Source organism: Balaenoptera musculus, chromosome 15, assembly GCF_009873245.2.
Source record: "Balaenoptera musculus isolate JJ_BM4_2016_0621 chromosome 15, mBalMus1.pri.v3, whole genome shotgun sequence".
Classification (NCBI taxonomy): Eukaryota; Metazoa; Chordata; class Mammalia; order Artiodactyla; family Balaenopteridae; genus Balaenoptera; species Balaenoptera musculus.
This window is the reverse complement of record NC_045799.1, coordinates 36,337,238-36,361,281: the sequence shown is the minus strand read 5'-3', so window position 1 is coordinate 36,361,281 and position 24,044 is coordinate 36,337,238. Positions and strand designations below refer to the sequence as shown.

General features: G+C 43.1%; 1 protein-coding gene across 1 annotated transcript in view; it reads right to left on the bottom strand.

Moving 5' to 3' along the window:
• PLCB4 (phospholipase C beta 4) overlaps positions 1-24,044 on the bottom strand; it is a 415,887-nt gene that overhangs the window by 95,469 nt on the left and 296,374 nt on the right. Inside the window, 2 exon segments of the mRNA XM_036826365.1 lie at positions 5,330-5,383; positions 8,137-8,216. Coding sequence (XP_036682260.1) covers positions 5,330-5,383; positions 8,137-8,216 — 134 coding nt within the window.

Genomic DNA, 24,044 nt, shown 5'->3' with positions numbered 1-24,044 from the left:
CTGCTTTCTTAGGAAAAAGGAATGTGGCAGATGGAACAGCATGTCTAGAATAAAACCTCATGGTGACAATATCTTGACTTGGGGAAAGGAAAAAGGTCCCTTAGGACACAGCATGTGCCTGCGATTGCCCTTACCTGGCTTCATACTACAGCTGACATGCATTATCAGACATATATATATATATATATATATTTTGAGCTAAGCACCCTTTAGCTACTCTGACATGTCAGCTGCCTCAAGGATTGGGGACTTTATTATGAAAGTGACAGGTGTCAGGGAGAGGGGAGGCAGGGGAACAATTATTCAATGTTTCAGCAGAATCTTGCCATTCCCCTGAGACACAGTATTTTTGAATAATGGTGGTGCCTTTGAATTAGTACTGTGTTCATCAAGGCTAGTAAGATGGATAACACCTTAAGGAGCATATTTCCGGATGATGATAAAAGTAGGAGAGAGACTCCTGATAAATGAATTGGTGACACTCAGAACGAACACTATTGAGGAGACGACTTGACCCTGAATCCATACTTGACTCTGGGCCATGTCTTGGCCACCCAAAGAGCCTTCATTCACTCCCTGAATGGAGGCCCAGGTGATTTGTCACCATAATAACTTAAAGTCTAAATCAGAAGTCCAGCCTCCGCTGGAAGACAGAGCTTACTTTCATCTGTGAAGCTTGGCTTTGGACCGCCTTCCCTGTGAGCACAGGAGGATCTGTACCAGCACCTCCCATGCCCAACCTTGTCATGCACTCCACTGTTTGCGTTTAAGTGGAAGGCAAGCTCTCAATGTAAGCAGTGACCGCCATTTAATCTTGATGAGTGGGAGAAAGCACCACTTCAACTGCAGAGTACAACTTCCCAGAAGAGATTGGGAAGAACTAGCTGTAGGTAAGCGAATTGCTATGTGTTCATTTCAAAGCTTTATTGTTTCATACGTGGTCTAAGAATACTTCAAGAAGTACAGTTTTAAAAAGGTTTGAGACAGTTGTATTCAAATATAGGGAGACCTATGAATTCTCTTTAACAAATCTGCAGACATGGTACAGCATATATGTATGACATTAAGTAAACCAGCTTCTAGGGTCAAGGGTGCTATGCCCACATTTTCCCACTTCTCTAGAGTTCATGGAATTTTCATACATTGGACTGAGTTGAGAAGCACTTTATCTGCTCTTTATAATAGAGGAAAGTGGCTATTCAGTGTGTCTTTTTTTTGAAACAGAGTATGTATGTGTTAATGTGAGGGCTGCAGGTTCCAGCAGGATTTGGGATGTCTGGCACCTGTAACCAGGAGGAAACTCTCTGAATAGCAATCTCAGGGGAATCTCAGCTAACTCGAGCTTGTGTTAGGTTTCAACAGGCCTCATAAAGGAGATGAAAACTGATGAACATGGTCATGAATGTAGCAGGTGTAGGGCCTGAGCCTTTCTGGTGAAACAACCTGGTGTTGGGGAGGGGGTGGAGTGGGGAGGAAAGGGAGAGTTCGTGGAATAGAATCTTGGCTGGGGCTTGGGGAAATGCCAAGAAATAGGAAGCAGAACAAGGACATCTTTTGGGAGTAGTCTGTCCAAGCATTTGTGGGAGATAGAGAAACTGAGAGAAGGAGAAAATAGGGTGTCCAGGGCCAGGAAGGAGGGAAATCCACATGGGAATATATCAGTGAGGGCAAAGTCAGAGCCCAGAGACATGACAGAAGATAATAAAGGAAAGAGGTGGGACTTCCCTGGCAGTCCAATTGTTAGGACTCCGTGCTTCCACTGCAGGGGGCACGGCTTCGATCCCTGGTCAGGGCACTAAGATCCCACCTGCTGAGGGGCCAAAATAAATAAATAAATAAAGGCAAGAGGTGGTATGATGGTCAGAAGGGCTCGTTCTCAGGCCCATCTTTTCACGAGGGGCTCGGGCTGGGCAACCTCAACACAGATTTGCCCCCCTCATTCTAAGAGAAAATAGGAGCAAGGAAGGAGAAGAGACCATTTCCCTGGAGGTGGGGAGGAGCGGGGATGGGGTTCCTTTATTGCCTTCTCTCCAGGCAGCTTTCAGAGTCATTCTTGGGCCTCAAAATGGATTCGGCTTAGGGGTGAGTGGGTTGTGGTGCAAAGGTGAATTCTCTGAGTTTCCACTTGCATCGGAGGCCCAGCATTTAACCAGGGTCCTGAGAGAAAGAAACACACTTATCACAGGCTGGGGGCATTTCAGACACCATCGAGGGCGTTTCATGGGCACCTAGAGTGTGTATAAGGGACTGCAATTTATTCAACCCTTTATACACAGCCCCAAAGAGTACAGCTTAGTGCTTCGTAGCTACAGGTGCTCAGAGTTTCTATTGAAGCAAAACACACTACCTACCCCAAAGGAAATGCCAGAAAAGCAAATACCCTTAAGTGGTACCCAGTCCATCTGATTAAATTCCCTGTTCCAGCAGACCTTACAGGTAACCAAGACAGCAATGACCCTAGAAACTCAGGGAGTCTCACTCTGCCCTCAAAGGGTCTACAATCTATCCAATGGTTTTAATACCATCTTCTGAAACAGTCAAGGAGTGTTCATGAAGTGAAGCCCCCTGCAGAACCAGACCCTCGTCATAGGCAGGCTGGGCCTTCAGGATGTGGATGGATTATGAGGGAGTTGGGCTGCTATGACCACCCCTGAGGTCTTAGCCCTCTTAACACATCTGTCTCCCTTGGGACTCCTTCTACTCATAGCCGTTGGTTCCAACTCCGTGTTACAAGGAATGGGAAATGGCAATTAAAAAAAAAAAAAAAAAGAGTGACCTTCAAAGCTTTGGTCTGAGTGGATAGGTAAATTGAGTGTGAGTTTGTAAGTTTGGGAGAAAGGCAGACTGCATAAGATGATGTACAAAGAAAGAAAAGAGAAGAGGGAGGTAAAGACTTTCTTCCCTTATTCTTCCTGCAGCTTCCTGGACATTAAATTTTGGTTACAGCTCACAAGGAGGGGCCACTCTCAAGCTGATCTAATGACCCTGAAGCCAGATCCCCTCTAATATTACACACACACTACACTAATAGTTTCCATTTTAAAAACTCCAGAATGATAGTGATGAAATGACATTTTAAAGTGTTTATTCTTCATATCCATTAAAACATTCAGAACAATTTCCACCTCGCCCTTGGCAGCTCATCCACATAAAGATTTATCCACTTTTTGCTGACTTGGTATCAATTCTCCATCAACTCTGACAAGCTGCCCCTGGATCACAGATGTCTTGTGTCAAACACCTGTTAATGCTGGCAGGCACCAAAGAGTTCACGTCAGAGAAAGCTAAAGAAGAAGACAAAATATCTAGGCTATTTCTACAAAAAAGGGGGTAATAATTTTGTATGTGAACATGCTGCACAAAGATCTTTGGAATCAGCAAAGGCTTCCAAGCTTGTGTAACAATGGCTTGATTCATAGGATGTGTACAGATGACACCAGAACTGCTCGTTAGGAGTGCTTTGATTACAATCTATGTGTTTCTATTTTGTCCATTTCCTGAACCTTATCTTGGGAGAAAAATCAGGAGAGCAAGTTATGTAAAAACCGATTCAACCTACATTTCTGGTCTTCACACTGCTATCTGTGCTAAGTTTGGACTTATTACTTCAATACTGATTTTTAAATAAATATGCACTATATATCTGGCAATAGCTGTAGGATGCTGAGATACATTAAAATAATTGTCCTGCTATTCTCAACAGAGCAAAGGGCTTTAAATAAAATAATGATCAGTGTTAAGTGACTTTGCCAACAACCATCAGTCAAGGGTGTTAGTGGGGCTTTTTTTAAGCTTCTAAAGTAAACGCAAAATTGACTTGCTAGTAAGTTATTAAATAAAAAGCAGAGAATCCTACATATAGATTTGTAAAGACCACAACAGATGCATGAGGTCAATAACCCTGGAAGCCCTCAATAAAATGTTAAATAAAAAGAATATTGCCATGGTCTTCTTTATGATGTGTATGCTTTTCGTTTGCCCATTGATACATCAGTGTCACATGGATACCTTAGTCCATGAATGTTACAATACATGGAGTTAAGGAAAATGATGACCTCTAGGATAGTTCTGACAAATATGAAAAGAATGACATTGAAGGAGTATGGAGATACTCTCAGAGGGATGCAGAATGGAAGCTTCAAGTCTGGGCAGAGACAGAGGGAAAGGAGAGGCAGAAAGGGCTGAGTGTAATCAGTGGGTCTTGGCTCCAGTGCATTCCCTCAAATGCTGTGCAGCTGGTGACCTGTCCACCTCATCTCTGAAAGATAGAGCGGTTCTTAGACACGACTCCACCCAGTAGTTCTGGGTTTTGTCTGTTATTTGTTGTTGGCCTCTTTGCTAAAGTTCCCAGGAAGAGGTCAACGTGAATGCGAGTTGGGAGAATTCTATAAGAGTGGGTCGGTATCTGGGGGACTCATGTTTAATTCAGGTTCCTGAATCCTAATATACCCCTGGTTTCATGTGGGCAGCAGATGCTCTGGGGCCCAGTTCAGCTTCTGGAATTTTCATGAAATGCTTACACAAACACCAACGAAAAAAAAAAAAACTTGGGAAGCTGAGCAAAGAATTCCCATCACTACTGTCACAAGAGCTTCCAACTGGACCCACAGACCACGACCCTAACGCTGGAAGGAGTGGAGAGGCAGAAAAAAGGGGAGTGTGAGAAATCCTCAGAGGGTGAAGCACATCAGCTTAAGTACTGAAGCACAGGTGTGAAGGCCGTTTCTGGTTCATCTTCCCTTCATTCTTGACTCCACCCAGGCTTTCCTGCCATTTTCTTCCTTGTCTCTGTTACCTTGGGCAGGGTGAGGAGGGAAGTGACATGGGCACTGAAGGTCATGTGGTGTCAATGATAGCATACCCAGACACCATGTCCACTCGTCCTGGGCACCAGAGGACCAGCGAAGCCCAGAATGAGATGCACTGTCTAGAGGCATCACACTTCCTAAGACATGTCCATACACTTCCACTGTAGGTGCACAATATAAACTTCTTTAATTGTAGTTAAAGGTTGTTCAGGGCAAGTAGGTGAAATATACCTGAATCCTGAAAACCCACTTAGTTGAAGATTAAAAAATACTGCTACATTTTCAGATGTTCTTTAATTTATCAGAGTTAATGCTACCCGTTCGGAGGAAAAATGCAACTTTACGTCCATAAGTGGTTTTTACAAACTGAACACAGCCTTTGATGATGTGATTCAAACTAAGCTTCCAGAAATATCTTTAGTTAAAGAAATTAACAAGTCCTTGTGGGGGGCTCTCTCTGTGGGCTGGTATCACAAGGGCTGACCCAGGCTGTGCAGAGCAGACAAGAATAACTGACTTACCTCCTAACTGGAATTTTCCCATTTGTGTTGGTCATAAATGCCAATTTCATCCAGCTGGAAAACAACAGTAACAACTGTTTTAATGTTTCTCAGGAGAAACAGCTTCAATCTGGTTAAGAACTTTAAAAGAAAGTTCATTCAAACAAAGAACATTTATTTGGAAAACCAGAGGCAATTTACACACTGTGAGATGAATTTACTGTTGTCAGATTTAGCAAACAGAAATATAGGACTCTGTTAGATCTGAATTTCAGATAAACAACAAATAATTTTTTACTACAAGTATGTTCCAAATATTGCATAGGACGTACTTATACTAAAACATTATTTGTTACTTATCTGAAATTCAAATTTCACTGAGAGTCCCATATTTTATCTGGCAATCCTAGATGAATCAGAAAATTGGGAATTTGCATGAGCAAAGCAAATTGTAGGCACTTATTTGGTGACTGGTTTCGTCCTTGATTGTTGCTTTTTAATAATCTACTAAGGGGGTAAGAAATGCAAGTGCATGGTAACACCAGCCAGCCTAGTCTTGAGGACAGTGGGGACCCCCTCCGCCCCAGCCCCAGAGGCTGCTCTCAGTGTAGTGAAGTACAGATGGAGAAGCAGGCAGGTGTGAGCCCTTAGTGACCTAATCCTCACAGCAACTGGTGGATGGGTGGACACCAGCTCCATAAAGGGATCTGGATCCTTAATTTGTAATAGTCAGAGAAGTTCATCAACTCAAACTGATGGTGAAAAATGCCTTGCTTTCCCCAGGGGTTCATGACACATGGAGACCCAGAACATATATTTGTCCTTTGGTGCTTGGACTATTCTTAGCTACTGACTCCCATTCTCACTGTTTCCAGTTAATAACATTCTAACAATCTGCAGAACATGATGATTTGGTAAAGTTTCTGTCTTAAGTCAAGCTTCCTAGAAGCACACGTGACTACTTTTAAGGGGATGGTTTCAGGACCACAGGAGTGAGGGAAGCAGACAGGCAGGGAGGAAGTTACACAAAGCTGGGCTCTCAGCTGGAGCTTTGTCCTGACGCCACAGGGAGCTCTGGAGTGTGATCTGCACCAGGCTTGGTGGCAAGGGGGCTGGCCTCTTGTATACTGTCTCAGCCTGTCATTGGCCATGGGCTTCCTTCCAGAAGAAGGGAGGAGTCTAGGGTCAGCCCTCCTTATCCGTGGGTTCTGTATCCGTGGACACGAAGGGTCAACTCTAAGGGACACGCATCGGTGGATTCTGGTATCAGCAGGGTTCCTGGAACCAATCCTGCAGAGACGCCAATGGAGGACAGTGATCTCCCGGGCTCGGTGACTCCCCGTAGGCAGAGGGCAATTCTCTGGAGAAGCAGGCAGGTGTGAGCCCTTAGTGACCTAACCCTCCCAGCAGCTGGCGGATGGGTGAACACCAGCAACAGAAAGGGCTCTGAGCAGGACACCGATGAAGGCAGATAAGATCTGGTGTCCAGATACAAGGACTTGGGTCACTCAGGCATAAGTGGGCATGCCAAAAGTCTGACGCTCTATAACTTCAAAGTATCTGTTGGGTTGCTCTTTATTTTTAAGAAAACATGCCACAGCAACTGCAGAGGACAAGGAGAAGCAGCTGCACAAAAAAATAGGAATGTACAAGACTAAATAACTCCCCTCTGATAAGACAATGGGAAAAACACCGGAGGGATGATATCAAAATCAAAATAACTAATACTGAACGAGGAGGGATGGGGAGCCAGGCACCGGGGTAGGTGCTCCCCATGACCTTATTTCTTCTGCGTGGAATCTTATGAGTGGTGTCACCACCTCCATTCACAGATGAGGACAGTGAAGCACAAGGTTAAGAATTTGCCAAGAGGGACCCAGCAACGAAGTGGCCAACCTGGGATTTACAGCACAGAGTCCATGCTGTTAAAGCACCTGCCAAAGGGACCAGAAGTAAAAAGCAAAATGCCCGAAGGACTGATCTCTCCTCCCATCGCCCAGAAGTCCAAGGAATCCCACCCTTGGTGCCGGACCTGGGCCTGGCTAAGAGATGCAGGCTTATCCCTGCAGATTCTCAGTGTGGTTCTCTCCTGCACCTCATAACTGCCTGCCAAGGGCCCTGTCATAACAGGTGGCCCCACTCCTCCATGGATCACTGCTTTTCAAACAGGCTGATTTGGGCTTTAGCTAGAATTTCTACTCGAGTAACTTTCTTGTCACCTGGAAAGAATAACTTCGTAGGGTTAAAACCCACCATGTCATGCAGGTCCTCTCTGAATTTTGAATACAGTGAGCTGGAGTAAGGAAGGCCTGCTTTCTGAATTTCAGAAGTACCTTTGGATCCCTGATTGGGTGCTAAACAGTCCCTGGGGCCAGTGCTCCTTTTCCACTGGAGCCATCGGTGCTTTTGCAAAAGTGCTTCTCTTGGCCACACTCCCCATTTCTCAGTGTCGTGCAACAGAGACTCCAGCTACATCAGCACCCAAATATGGCCCCAGGCATGCAGAGCTATTTATCAGTAGACTCAGTCTCGGGACACAAAGGACAGGGCCCACAACCCAGAGGATACTGGGGAGCTGAGGTTCCAGCACCTTTCTGCCATCAACTATTCCTTTCAAATAGGTTTCAGGCTGTGGGCTTATCACACATGCCCTGCCAGGTGGCATGAGGAGTACAGGTGCGTATTGGTCAACATCTTCTCCAAGGTCAGGAGCATAGAGGTGAAGGCAAGGAAGATGCTGCCTGGTCCATATACATAGACTTCATCTCCTAATCTGACTGTTTGTTTGATAACCGCCAAGAACAAAGGATCATGCAAACAAAACTCACTGTTTCTTGAGGCATGTCATGGGACTGACATTGTTGGCCCTGAAGTTGTGTATGATGGATCTCAGGCCTTCGACCCATTGCTGAAAGAGAAAGAAAAAAGTTTTCTTGGTGAGCAAATCTGCCAGAGCTAAATTGGGTGTTTTTTATTAGACAGCTCGTATCCATTTTGTGTAAGAATAATATAAACTCTTCTTTATCTCCTTCCTGCCACTCAGCCGTCCTCATTCCACACGCTCATATTTTATGCTTTAATAAACAGCTTTCATTCTTTCCATGAAGATAAATGTGGCATCTACAGTGTCATTAAACACTGGGTTGTCACAAAGCAATGCTGCCCACTGATTGACTTGTTAAGCCTTCTATTTGCAGCCTGTTTAAATATAAGCCCCTTTCAGTTGCTGGCAATATTAATTATTTCTAAAGCAACATTATACAGTACATGATGACATACTTAGCTACTCTCATTTTAGAGGATGAAGGCATTCGAGGTTCACCCATTTTATTGTGTGATTCTATTTCAATGTAAGAATTTGTTACCTATCTTACCTGTCTGTGTTTTCCAGCAAAGCCTCAAAAAGTAAAACAGGCATCGATGCCAGGGTACCCAGAGCAAAGAGCAATGTGCTTGCATGATTTCTGTATAAGGACTTGGACTTCGGTTTTAGTTCATAACATCACTCCATGGATTTACAAGGAAACGTGAAGAAGACTGTGCGTGGCAGTAAAGGAATTGGGGTTTCCAAAGGGCATTTTACTAGAAAAGGCTGGCCCATGAATTAAGGCCCACTCTGCCCTTGGGTCCAATAACTGATGGCAGTGAATGCCATACCAAATTGCTAAAAATGAGAGTCATACTCTTGGCAAAATGCTTTGAAGCAAATTGATACTGAGGGTTCAAACAGAACTTGAACCCACACACAAGCCAGCACCTTACCTTCTTAGGTTTTTAGTCTAACTGCTGTAGCTCTGTGCTGAGGAAGGGAAACTATTTTGGAATAGACAGTAATGTAGACGTACAGTCTTCCTGCCCTGTCCAGCATGGCAGCCACTAGCCGCGTGTGGCTAAATTAAACTGAATAAAGATTAATTAAATTAAATTAATTAAATTTAAACCTAATAAAAATAAAATTCAGTGCATCTGTCGCACTCATCACACTTCAAGTGCTCAAACCCAACATGGGCTTAGCGCCTAACATATCAGACGGTGCAAATAAAAAACATTTCTGTCATCACCGAAGTTTCCATTGGACACCACTGCATAGTATTACCAGCTTTAACATGGTCAAGGGATTAAGTCACTTGCGAGGGCCAGAGGTGATGACTGGGTTCTATACGTGTGTGTGGTTTTAATTTTAATTGTGATATAATACATATAACATAAAATTTATCATTGTAACCATTTTTAAGTGATTGGTTCAGTGGCATTAAGTAACAGTCACATCGTTGTGCAAGCATCACCACCATCCATCTCCAGAACTCTTTTCATCTTGCAGAAATGAAACTTTGTTCCCATTAAACAACCACTCTGCATTTCCCTCTCCCCACAACCCATGGCAACCATCATTCTACTTTGTTTCTCTGAATTTAACTACTCAAGGTACCTCATGTAAGTGGAATCATGCAGTATTTGTCCTTTGTGACTGGCTTATTTAACTTAATTTAATGTCCTCCTCAAGGTTTATCTGTGTTGTAGCAGGTGTCAGAATTTCCTTCCTTTTTAAGGCTGAATAATAATCCATTGTATGTATAGGCCACATTTGGTTTATCTGTTCATCTATCAATGGATCCTTGTGTTGCTATTATGACTCATGCTGCTATGAACACGGGTGCTCCAGTATCTCTTCAAGAGTCTGCTTTAGATTCTTTTGGATATATACCCAGAAGTGGAATTGCTGGATTGTATGGTAATTTTATTTTTAAGTTTTTGAGGAGCCGTCATACTGTTTTCCACAGCACTTGCACCGTTTTACAATCTCACTAACAGTGCACAAGGTTTCCAGTTTCTCCACAGCCTCACCAAACTCCTTATTTTCTGTTTTGCTTGCGTTTTGATAGTAGCCACCCTAATGGATGTGAGTCTACCAGCGAGTTTGTGCTTTCCTCTTTGAGCCCCAGTCATACCTAACAGAATTCTGAAGGGGGACTTGGGAGTGATAAGAGGAAAATTTCCTTTCACAAAGAGAAAAGGCCATTTTCTGAGGACAGTAAATAGCACTGAAAGCCTCAGCAAGCCTGATGGTGAAGTCAGGGTTCTGAGGGAGGAGGAAGAAATGAAATAGCAGCCTTGAAGAAATGCCTCAATTATTTTCCTCATCAGACCTCACTTCCTCTGTCAGGATAAATATGGGACTCTAACCCCTGGGGACAATCAAATATCCTGTGATTGGCCTAACAAACCACAGGCCCACACAGAGTTTCCCAAGAAGAGACAGAAGAAGCACAAATAATTTGGTTGGCATGAACTGGGAAGCACCGAAGCCTTGTTACGTGTTCCAAAACACAAAACGAAGTCCATGGTTTCCTGGGGCAAAAAAGTGGATCATTTCTGAGACTGTTTGCTGGTTCTTTCTGATCATTCTGATTTAGTTGTTTCTAAAATAAATTACAGAGATATCAGGCTTTGAGGGGGCTTCAACAACATTCATCCATCTTTTGAAAATACAGTGTGGAAAATAATTTGTTTGTTTATTGTGATGGAACAGTCCTTGAGTGTGACCTTTAAGGTCATCACACCAGTGACTTGGCTTATGCTTTCGTTAGTAGAAAGGCCCCCGAATCCCCACAACCTCTAAAGGGCATGGGGAGGGACCTGAAGCTTCTCCTCTTGGTGATGCTGAAAGTGAGGTAAACAGCCTTGTCCAAGGTCACTGAGCAGCCGGCCTCTGCCCTTTGTGTCTGGGAAATTTGTATTCAGGGCTCGTCCAAATGTCTCCTTCCCATCAGACCTTTCCTTCTGTCTGTTATCTTAGTGTACACCTGGCATAATAAGGCCAAAAGACTGTGGGAAATATGTTAAGCATTTTGTTTTGTTTTTAACATAAAATAGATGAAATGCCAGAAGGTGTCAGTAGAACCCTAGAATTTAGTCGGAAAGTTGTGCCAGAAGTGAGCTACATACATATCAACTTCTTTGATTGTTTCCAGATTAACAAAATCAGAAAAAACTGACTTAGATTTTTTTTTTTTTGAATTGCTGAATAGAAGCACATACGTTAATAGTCTACGTAACGCCCCATGAGGTGTGTCTTCAAGCCCCAGGATGCGTGTTTCTAGATCATTCCCCGACACACGTTGAGCTCACACACTGTTCCATGGTGACACAGGGTATGGTTCCTACTACACTGGGTGTCTTCCCTCTGGTCGGCTGTCCTGAGTGGGCACACGCAGCCTGGATGCAGGGGAACCAGCCCACAGGATCAATTCGGTTCCAGTGTCCAAATGGGCAGTTTCTGCACCTCCCCAGGAGGCTGTAATGGTTATTGTTCTCTCATTTTTCAATATTTTCCAATTCTGTCTAAATTAACTTAAAGCTTATTTCAGCCCTTCTAAGAAAAGGTCCTTTGAGGAACTCTTGGGGGCTTGTGCTGGATGGTTCGAGGGGAAAGGAGTGAGGAATGGGAGCTGCCCCTAACTCTCTCCTGGGAACTTTCACCCTCTCCTCTGGGATTCCTTAAACTTATTTTCATCATGCAGGTGGTGTCCATTTTCCAGGTAAAGGGCTGGGCCTCACCCTTAAACACTAGGACTCTCATAGACAAAATAATCCCTTTCCTGTTAAAAAGCAAACATATAGAGTAACACAAAAGAAGCCGACACACAGACATAGAGAACAAACCAGTGATTACCAGTGGGGAGGGGGGAGGGGCAACATGGGGTTGGGGAGTGGGAGGTACAAACTACTGGGTGTAAGATAGGCTCAAGGATGAGTTGTACAACACGGGGCATACAGCCAATATTCTGCAATCACTGTAAATGGAAAGTAACCTTTAAAAATTGCATAAAAAATAAAAACAATAAAAAAATTAAATTAAAAAATACTCTCTACAGAAAAAAAACAAAAAAACAAACAAAAAACTCCCCAAGTGTATAGAGACACAGACATAACAAAACTTAACTGAAAAATATGTGAATTTACAGAGCACATATCTTGCTTTTTCCTTTAAAAACATTTGGAAATTTTTTTAAGGTTATGAAAGCAATATTTAAATGCCCTGTGTAGAAAAAGGTAAAGCAAAAAAGCATAAAGCAAAAAGTCAACATCACCCCATATTCCATTACCGATATTCAGAGCTGACAACACTTTGCTATCTGCACCTCTAGCCTTTTTCTATGCACATAGATTTGTCCTCCTAAAATAACTAGTTCTGTTGTTTTCCAGTCAACACCACTTCAAGCAGAGTTGTTTTTCCTTCAACTCAATCTTATCTCTAGATTTTGTTCCAGAAGCATGCTTCTTAGTTTTTAGTCAAAGTAGCATACTGTCAAAGCAAAGAATAACAGAAACTCAGTGACACTCTCTAAATCTGCTGTGTAATTTTCTCTAAAGGGAAGACTCAGTAGCAACCTCCCTAATCATCTGGTGTTTCTTTTCAAAGAGGAGGCTACGGTGGAGCCAGTGGAGGCATCTTCAACTAAGTTGGCTCAGAAGTTAGAGACTTGCCACCTAAGGTGTAGTCCAGTGACCAGCAGTCAGGCCCTCCTGGGATCTTTTACAATGCAAATCATCAGGCCCCATCTATGAAATCTGACCCTGGGGAACAGAAACTTGTGTTGAAATGAGCTTTCCAAGTGATTGTTTTGCAAACTCACTTTTAAGAAGCTCTGCTCTAGACTCAGGCCACTCAGAGGAGTGGCTAACTTCATCAAGATGTCCAGGAAGCATCTTCGGGCTCACCCCAGTCCCACAGGGTTAGAACCTGCATTTGGTAAGATCCCCATGTGAGTTGTATGCACGGTCCAGTCTGAGAAGCACAGGGCTATGAGGGGGCCTTCCCAGCTTGAGCACCTCTTCCCACTGCCCACTGAGGAAGAGCTGATATGGTTTCCTAAGGGAACTGAAGTTTTTGCACGTGCCCTCAGCTGGGATATCCGATCTTCTAGTGAGGGCCTTACAGAGCCCAATCACTATTTGGTTTTGCCAATGCCCTCCCAATCTGGGCTGAACAAATCTGCACTCACTAGAATAGAAGTTCTGACCTGAACGTTTAGGGGACTGAAGTGAAAGGGTAGAAACAAGATGAGGTGAGATGCTGTAGGTAGTGACTTTCATCTTCCCCCTGTCTGAGCTGTGAAAATCATCAATGGATGGGCCATCTGAAATACCTACAACATGGGAACGTCGTGGGACCTGTAACTCATAAGCCTTGATCCATACAGGGTTTGTTTGTTTATGTAAATGGAGACAAAAAGTCAGGGCATATTTCAATTGGTTATTCTCAAGGTGCCTAATTGCTTTACTAATTACAGTCAACCCTTGAACAACACGGGTTTGCACTGCATAGGACAACTTATAGGTAGATTTTTTTTCTACAGTACATATGACAGCACTACATGATCTGTAGTTGGCTGAATCCACGGATGCTGAATTGTGGATACTGAGGATCCGTGAATAAGGAGGAAATATGGATTTGGAGGACGAATTATAAATTATACATGGATGTTTTTCGATTGCAGAGAGGATTGGCGCCCTTAACTCCTGCATTCTTCAAGGGTCAACTGTGATTAGTTTTCATCTGCTCAAACAACATAAGCCAGGAATTGATATAATTCAAAAATACATCTTTTGATCCCTTTGTACTGTGAATTCTTGTAAGACTACAGGGCATTGAAGAAGGGCAATAAGACTCATTTACATGTACTTGGGGTATACTATGAGGCTTTTCAAGTGAAGATTTCCTTCCACAGGGTCTTAGGGTGTAAAGTTGCAACATTTCACAAATCTCCAGATTAATAATATTCAATGTATAAAGATATCTTTATATGAAACTAGAAACTGAGTTTTAGGACAGTATTTGGGCTTTAGACTGCCACTGAATATAGGCAGTGGCTCAGATTCTAAAGTAAGGATACTGTAGGTATCTCTTATGGGTCTATATAACTGAGGCAAATGATATCATTTCATTTTGGTTAGGATAAGGTATTAGTTGGCATTAAATTGTCAGCATTTAACTTAGAGGGCAGGCCAAGGGGAGGACACTTTGAGCTGGTACACTGTTGAAAGCAAACTATGTGGATGGCATGCAGAGACTAGATTAGCAGTTCCCAGAGGCTGTTGTACAGTAGAATCCCCCAGGGAATACTTCAGAAGCCTCAACATCAACCACAGAGATTCTAATTAACCATCTGAGTGTGGCTGGGCCACCAATTTACTTTTTTAGACAATGTAGATAATTCTAGTATGAACCTACAACTGAGGACCATTAAACTAGACCATCTGCACTAAATTTGGCTCAGGTCAGTAATTTTCAAATTTTAATGTGCATTTAGACTACTTCAGATTTTGTTAATGTACAGATTCAGATTCAGTAGGTCTACTGTCTGCTGGAGATTCTGCATTTCTTACAAATTTCCAAGAGATAGCATGTAGGCATCTGGGATTGCTCAAGTTTTGTGCCCTGTTCACACAAGGGTAGCAGTGCTGGTACATTATTTCTAGACAAATTGTAGAAACTGACACCACTAAGAAATTCATCAGTGGAAAAATAGTTCTACTCTCCATTATGCTAGCTTTTATCAAGTGGTCCCCCATCAGCAGAAATAGCATTTATTAGAAATGCCAATTCTCAGGCCCCACCCAAAACTTGTAGAATTAGCCACACTGAGGGGGGGGGGGCCAGCAATCTGAATTTTAACAGGTCCTCCAGGTGACTCTAATTTATCAGAGCATTTGGTACTAAAATCAGAGATAAAGAGCCTTGAAGAAGGTATAGAGGGGGCCACTGGAGAAAAGACTTGTCTGGTTTTGTTTTTAATCAATTTTATTGAGGTATAATTTATATATAATGAATGGCCTATGGACTTTTGAAACTGAGCAGGACCCTGTGAGGCTCCTGGGCACAGAAGCTTTTCTAATTCCCCTATTTCTTGTTTGTAGGGAATAGATTCCAGCCTCCATGATCTGCACGGAGTTCTAAGGGCAGATTTGCATAGTTGCTAAACAGGGAAGGGAGGGGATACAGAGACAAGGGAGGAGCAGCCAAGAAACAATAGTGCAGCCTTGGGGCAGGGTTGTGGCTCCCTTCAAGGGATATGCATAACAATGCCTTTGAGCTCTTTACAGAACCATAACCCCCAACAAATGGAAGATGCTAACATTCTTCATTCCAGACTAAAGGAACCATAGAAGCTCATTAGGAGACCACCTGAGGCCAGATTAAAGGAGTGCAGGCCCTGTACACACCCTAATCCTTATTAGCAACCCCACCTTTGAACAACTGCTATAAAACTCCTCACCAAATCCTCCCAGGAGAAGACACACAGTTTTGAGATTCATGAGCCCACTGTGTTCCCCCCTTTGCCTGTTAAAGCAATAAAGCTATTCTTTTCTACTTCACCCAAAACTCTGTCTCAGAGATTCAGTTCTGCGCTGGTGCACAGAGGCCAAGTTTTTGGCATCACTTTGGATTCAAGCTTTTCAAATGCTAACTAACCACCTTGAGGGTGAGTACTACCAATTGAGACACTTCAAATTTTAAATTCTCATTCTTCTATTTTGGATTAAAATTCACACACACATATCACTGTAGATGCTAAAGTATTTTGAAGAAAGTTACAAGCATTATAAAAGCAATGCCAGCCACCATAGGGAGATGGGCTAAAAGGATGTTCCACAGACACTGGAAACTTGGGAGTGGGTGAAGCTCCAGGATCTCATCAGGCAGCAGTAGATGGCCCCACAGAAACCTGCCAGAAGTAGCAGCACCCCACCCCCTGGTTCTGAGAGAGGTGAGCACAACATCAGGACAGACCTGGTCTGAAGGGTCTGGGCTTCTTGGGAGAACATTTACTAGATAATCTGGTACAAAAACAAGAGAGAGGTCTGATTCCCAGAAATGGGGTACGTGATGATAGCACAACTCAGGGCACCAAATGTCAGTGATCAGACCTCAGCCTCAAGGCTGGAGCCAACACAGTGGGCAGGAATGATGAGAGGCTAAGTGCCCCTGTCTTTAACGTCTTGGTCCCTGTACTATCCAACCCTGGACTGAGGCAGGGCCTGGCTCAGGAATTAGAAAACCCCAGGGGTAGAAGCAGGAGAGTGAAGAGGCTGGCGATTTAGGCAGGACTTGACAAAAAAATTTAACATTTTACCCTTTGAATGTGCTCATAGGGGATGGGATGCTAAAGCCATTCTAAAATTAAGTAGCAGATCTACCGATGTTTGTTTATATATCACAGACTGACTTCTATATCATGTTAAAAAGAAAAAATAAAACAAATTTTCTCTTTCATGTCAACTACTTTCTCCTGGCCCTAATAAGGAGAGAAAGAAGTAGAGGTAAAATGTACTAAGTGTCAGCCTGGCAAGAGATCAATGTCAACATTGAAAACTCCCTCATGGCCATGGGACAGAAGGCCAACAGGGAGGCAATGACAGTGGTGACAATGAGAACAAATCAGGCAAAGAAACCTGAAGGTCACCTTAACCGCTGCCTCAGAGAAAGAGGGCAAGGTAACAGAGACAGAACAGAACTGCATGCATAATAAAGGAGCTATGCTTGCAGTCCTAGACAAAGTCAGTTGATAAACCCAGGATGGAAGGTTAAATTAATGAGCCTGTGATAATCACACAGTAGCAAACTATTGAAGTAGGTGGCCAAACAGCAATGTGGGTTTTGTAAAAAAAAAAAAAAAAAAATCAGCAGACAGACAACCCAATAGTGATCTCAAAGCCCTTAGGAAGTCAATAATAGTTCTCATGAAATTTTCAAATCTAAAAGAGAATTAGGGGAGAAAAAAGGAGCGATGGGAGCCTTTTTTCCTTGACGTAGTCTGAGTGTCCTCCAGAAAATACGTGTTTTTCATCTGCTGTGCTCTGCTCACAAAGAATACTAAGTCGCTGATAAAGGGAATGCATTAAGCATTAAGTGCCACCTGATTCTTAACTCACCTTCACAGCACAGCGAACCAGTGTTTGGGCAGGAAACGAGCTGCCAAGTATGAGTACGGGTGGCTGTGTTTGAAAGATTGATTTTGATGGGCCTGGATAATATTTATAACTTCCCTAGTCAAAATTAGTTTAGTCACTCACAGATAGTCAAAACAGTCTGTCAGCCTGGCTGGTTATCTTGACAACACTAGGTCAAAAAGAATCTCTAAATAGTCACAGCAAGGAGGGGACACTGTGCTATTTTTGGTCATTACCCAGAAGCTGAAGTGTCAAATTCCCATTCCAAATGGGTTTCTGTTCACTATCATTTCTAAGAGACAATTTTTTGCATCGCCCAAGCCTCACTCAACCTGTGACAACCTGGTACCTTGTAACAATGTTCTTTTGGACCTATAGAATCTTGCCCCAAATAACCACATCTAATTCCAAATACTTACTCCAATAAATATACTGTTGAAGAGAATCAGGATATGACACCCCAAAATATGCCACTTTGGCATAAGAATTATTTGGAGCTGAAGGCATCTGAATTCCTGAAATTCCTTATCTGCCTAAAAGCAGAGCCTCCCAACAGAACTCAGTTGTCATAAATCCTCTCCCCAGAAGCAACACTAATCTCCTCTTCTGGAAAATGAAAAGTTGGCACCACACCCAAATAGAAATTGTCACAAGACAATCATACCTCCTCCTGTCTATTCTCCTAAGGGCCCATTTACCTTCCTTAAAAACCATCTACCCTTCGCCCCCTCTCCTTCCGCTATTAACGTGCTATATAAACTCTAAAATCTCACTGCTCCTTTGGGTATTCACTTCTTTCTGTGATGCCCCTGTTCACATAAAATGAAAACTTAATTAATTTGTGTGCCTTTTCTCCTGTTAATTTGTCTGTTATCAGTTTATTTCACAGACCCAGCCTAAGAAATCATACATACATATATACATTCAGAATACATTTATGCCTTGTGTTCACTTGTGTTCACTCTACATAAACAATAAACAGTAAGCAATAAGTGATGTTCTTTAATGCCTCAAAGTTCACAGAGCAGCTCCATTCCTACAAACCCCAGAAATCATTTAAAAAGAAAATGAGATATTTGGTTTATTTTATGTAACACGTATTTGACATCCATATAGAGAACTCTAAAATAATTGAAGAATTTTAAGAGTTTAAGAAAACCAAGAGCATCATTTTATGCTGGTCAGAAACTACCAGTTTTGTAAGAGTGCATTTTTGGTCTCGACTGTCAAATTTGCAAAACCCTGATGGTAAGGGATGAGTGAACAGCTGGTGAATTAAAAGGTGTTCATGAAGTTGTTTCTTTGGCTGACTCCTGTACTTAAGATCCCCGAGGTCACTTTCCTCCTGACATGTGTCCGTTGACAACGCTGGCAAATTAAGCCATGCCAAAATGAGCAGAACTCAACATGCAGACAAAGCCGCCTGCTGAGGGTCTGGGATAAGCATCATCAATCAAGGAGCCGCTGGCTGCCCTTTTCTAGGCAGCACCACCTATCAGCTCAGGCAAATCAAATCTATAGGTAATCCTACAAACTAAACATGACTTTCAAGATACGAGGTACTAAAAAGAATCTAAGTCAATGGGTTTGAGTTTCACTGTCTAATTTCCTATCATTTATGGAAAAGATTCCACACTTCCCCTGTTCTTGCCCCCCAAAAAAGGGGGAGGGAAGGAAGAAACATGGCAGCAGGAAAACAAGGACAATAAAAAGAATGTTAATGGCAAAGATGAATAAATGAAGGTCTAGATTACATGGTTTTGATACATCTGGAAAAATATTGGGCTGAACAATGCCTCTATGACATCATTGCTGACTTTTTTTCTGTAAAGTAGTAGTTCTGAAAGATTTTGTGTCCCTTCAGTAGGCATAAATGAATGAATGAATGAATGTATGTATGCTTGGGAAATAGCTGAATATCCCCCCTCCTTGCTGAGACTGGTATGAGAATAATTCTGCTTCTGAGAGTGCTATAGTAAAGAAACCCAACTAAACAAGGCTTTCTCGTGCTCATTTGACCAGAGAACCCCTTTTATATGTGGACTTTTTTTGAGGAATCCATTTTGTGGGCCACCAATTTGGGAAGTGCTGCTCTATGACTATACCTTCCAGAAATAATGACATTAAACATTTACCTGAAAAGTACAGTAAAATCATGCAGTGTTACAGGTGGAAGAGGCTATTCCTCAACTTGTGAGCTGCAGCAGAGGGTGTGATAGAACACAGGATCTGGAGTGGCCCAATGCCTGGGTTCAAGACACCAGCTGGCCACCTACTGGCTGTGTGACCTTGGGCAAGTTTCTCAACCCCTCTGGACCTATTTCTTTCTCTGTAAATGAGAATAATCCACCTCACAGGACGTTGTGAGAATTAAATAAGATAATGCAGGCCAAGCACTTTGAACAGTGTCTGGCATTCAATATAAAATAAAAAGTTCACTGCTGCTGCTCTTATTATCATTATTAGGGGCCAGCAAACTTTTTCTGTAAAGGGCCAGGCAATGAATACTTTAAGATTTGGGGGCCACATATGGTTCTCTGTTGCACAGTTTTTATGTTTTGTTTTGTTTTAATAATCCTTTAAAAATTTAAAAGCTATTCTTAGCTCACTGGCCCCACAAAATCAGGCTGAGGGCTGGATCTGGCCTGTGGGCTGCACTATTATGATTATGATTATTAAATGATTTGCTCCAGATCACAGCGCTCAGAGGCAAGAGTCTCATCTCAGGCAAGGTGTCTGACCCACCGCCTCATGTGTCCCATCTTTCAATTATACCCCAAAGATTAGAAAACATACAAACACATGTAGCCCCATGTTACACATACATTATGTTCACAATGACATTTTTTGCTAGCAGTAAAAACTGGAGCTATGTGGTAAATGGAGAAGCAATTTAAAGCTAGTGACATTTTTCTGTCCCAGGGGCCAAAAGGTGAAATCCAAACTTCTGGTGCAATTAGAGTAATTCATTCTGCATTCCCTTGATGGAGTCATTTGATAACACTTGCAATTAGGGCAAACCGAGCAGCTGTGGACTGGGCCCAGAGTGGAGTCTCTGCTTAGGAAACCTTCAGGTTCATGAAACCCTCAGCAGTGAGAACATGTCCCCTGTGAAGATCACAGCATTCTGAAAGAAGTACCTAAGAGGCTGGGAGGTTTCTAAAGAAGCAAGAGTGGGTAACAACCAAAAATGCCCACCTCAAAGGTCATGGGGACTTGCACTGAAGCCCAAGAAAACTTTTAAAGACCAAGAAAATGCACATGATAAAAACTATTAATGATAAAATACAGTACTCTATTAAACTCTATAAACAGCATGAGCCCAACTTCGTATAAAAGAAAACTGTGTGCGCATTAAAAAGACACATTAGAGAGGGGGTGGGGGTTTTAGGAAGGGGAAAAGGGGGACACGGGGCTTCCTTTCTTTTCACTCTTCCATGCTTTCAACCAGCATGTGGTGGAAGTGCATGCCTTACCATGAGCAACACTCCTTTTGCATTCAGGAAACACTGGAGAACTGTATAAACGTGCATGGGCCGCGCAAACGTTGAAGACGACTTCAGCCTGCTCAGTGTGGCTGCGGACAAGGTCACCACGCCTCACTCAAGGCTTCTTTCTCACTTTGCTCCTCCCCCACCCCAAGGAAACCTACCTGATGAAGGTGACAAAGGTCCTGAGAACCACAGCGAAACCTCCTTTAGCTCCAGGGACGGGCTCCTGCACATGCATTTTGATAAGGAGCTTTACTAAGGAAAAATGGCACTAAAAACCCACATATGACTACTTAAGAAAGTCCGGGGTTTTGAAAGAAAATAAAGATAGTCGTCTTGGAATGTCAAGGGGTTTAGAGATGGGGAACACAGAGACAGGTGGCCAGGGCCAGTCCCCAGAAGAGCCCCCAAGGGCCCCTGAGTAACAGGTGATGTCCTTCGCACTGCGTGACCACAGCAGATCTCATGACACGCACACTCTTCAGAGAACATATTTTAAATTCACTATCCCTTCCCCTCTCGCCCCAGAGTAACTAGGCCCTCAATTTCTGATAACTAGCATCATACTCTCAGTTAATCAGACTTAAAATCTCTTCTAACTTCACTCAGGAACAAAGCCTCTTGATTTCAAATGTTTCTCAGGTCTTCCTCCTTGTGTAACTAGTTGAAGCCAAGAACAACTGATTTTCTTGTATCCTATCGCAGTACAGTTGGCCCTCTGAGTCTGCTGATGTGGAACCCACAGATGTGAGGGCTGACTGTACTATGCCATTTTATACAAGGGACTTGAGCATAGGCGGATTTTGGTATCTTCAGGGGTCGGGGTTGGTTCCTAGAACAAATCCCCTGTGAATATTGAGGTACAATTGTACTTGTTAAATTTTAATGTGTAAAGGAAGTACCTAGGGATCTTGTCCAAATGTAGACTTTGACTCAGCAGGTCTGAGAATGGGCCTGAGATCCTGCATTTCTAAAAAGTTCCCAGGTCATGATGACCCTGCTGGTCCAGACCATACTTTGAGAAGCAGTGCTCTGGGCCACATGTCATTACCATATTACCATCCTTTTAGAATGTCAAGATCATGTTGCATCCGCCCTACAACTCAACTCATGACCTTCCTTACATCCATAGAACCTTCAGAATAGATTCTACAAGGATCTCAGTCTGGCACTCAAAGCAGGCTACAGTCCAAGCCTCGCTCTCCGAGTTTCCGATAAAAAAGTGTCCTTTCCAGTCTTCTCACTGGACCAACATGGCAGGCCCAACATTCCTCTGCTTCTGAATCTCTGCTCACGTCCCAACTCCCAACTGCAGAGCCTTCTCTCTGGTGGACTGTGCACTGTGGACGCCACCATAATGTGACCAGCCAGCCCTCCTTCTCCCGGGTACAATATTCTGCTTCTTTTATGGAAGTACTTCCCTCTCCTCTCCAACCACAGCGCCCCCTAGCTTAGCAATCTGACGACTGACCCAGGTTAGGCTTCTGTGTATTCAAGTGTCCTGTCCAAGCAACTAACCTGTACCCTCCTTAGTGTCTAGTACATGTTTTTTTGCAAAGAAATTCTGTCTTTATAGGAGCAAGTAACTTCAAGGGTTATTCAGTACAACTCCCTTTTACAAATGAGGATAAGAAAGCCCTTTCTACGCAGGCCTGCTGAGTAGAGGAAATGATTTGTCCAAGTTTATAATTCACCCAAAAATAATTCTTGGATAAAAAGCTGAATGAAGGAAGGAAAAAAGGTAAAAATGGGCATCTTCACTTAAAATGTCAGTGAGGTGAACACGTTAACTAAATATTAGTGTTCACCTTAGTGTAAATACATTCATGCTGCATGCTGGTTGATGTCTAGGGCTGAGGTTCTAAATGACCCACAGACATGTTTGTCGCATGGCACACACAGCGTGTACAAAAATGAATATATTTGTCAACATTTTAACATCAGGAAATTTCATACAAAAAATCCAGATGTCCAGTATCTCATGGAAAAAACACCACCACCACCAACAATCTAGCAACCTCATGGTCATGCTCTGATGGTTGGAAAACTGGCAGGAAATAAGTGCCCCCAGATGGCCACCACCAACAATCTAGCAACCTCAGGGCCATACTCTGATGGTTGGAAAACTGGCAGGAAGTAAGTGCTCCCAGATGGTATATGCACACCCCACTTCACTAAATTCCACTCCATCCCTATCTGTCTCCTGCCACCTTTTATTATTCACATCATCTCCCTGGCTCCTGCAGGCATCTCTGAGTCCACAACTTCTGGTCTAAGGGAACTACAGTTTTTGGAAATACAGAGATAAAGAAATAATTCCGGAGTGCAGAGAGCGCCACCATGGGTCAGACACTGAAGTACTGGATCCTGGGACAAATGATCTGGCAAGAGCAGCATGAGAACTGAAGGAGGAAGGAAGAGAGAGCAAGAGAGATGACAGGTGGTCGTGGGAGGCCCCAGGAGACAAGTGCCCCCCGCTCCACAGATTCACTGATGAACCAGAGTTTGATGGCCTCCACGTTCAACCCAGCAATTAAACAAATGAACCCCATTATCTTTATTTGGCAAGAAGAAAACACCTAGGTGAGATGGGGACATTTAAAGCTCACAAATACGTACCCACGCATCTGCTCTGATTCACAGCTCTGTCCTTAAGATGGCTTTTTACTGCCCCTCACTGATTCCTTTCCCATGCATTCCGGAAGGTTTAAAGAAGAAACAAAACAAGAACGTGCCAACTTTCAGTCTTGGAAACATGAAACACACACACACACACACACACACACCATCCCAGACATGAGCCTCAAAACACCATGAGGCAGTGTGGTGAAGAACTTAAATCAATTAGTATACTGGGGCTTGGACTCTGGGTAGAAAGTTCAGATTTACAATTTAGCTCCTTTAGCATTCAGCAGGCATTGGCTCAGGTGAGTCTGGGCAGCAGAGCAGTTAATGTAAGTTCTTCAAGACTTCTGAAAGAGAAGCAGGATATAATCGCTCCTTATGGAGCTTCTCTGCAGGGCAGTAGTTCTCACCTTGAGCCTTTATCTGGAGGGCTATTTAAAACACGGGGTACTGATCCCGCAGGCCTGGGGCAGGGCCTGAGAATCTGCATCTCAGATTAAGTTCCCAGGTACTGCTGGAGCTGCTGGTCTGGGGACCACACTTTAAGAATCACTGGCATATATAATACAATTAAAACTGCATTTTAAGAAATAGCTTTTTTTCTAGAGTCATAGAAACGAATTCATTTTAATCGTGCTTTCTGTGTTCTCAGTGAATTCTAACCA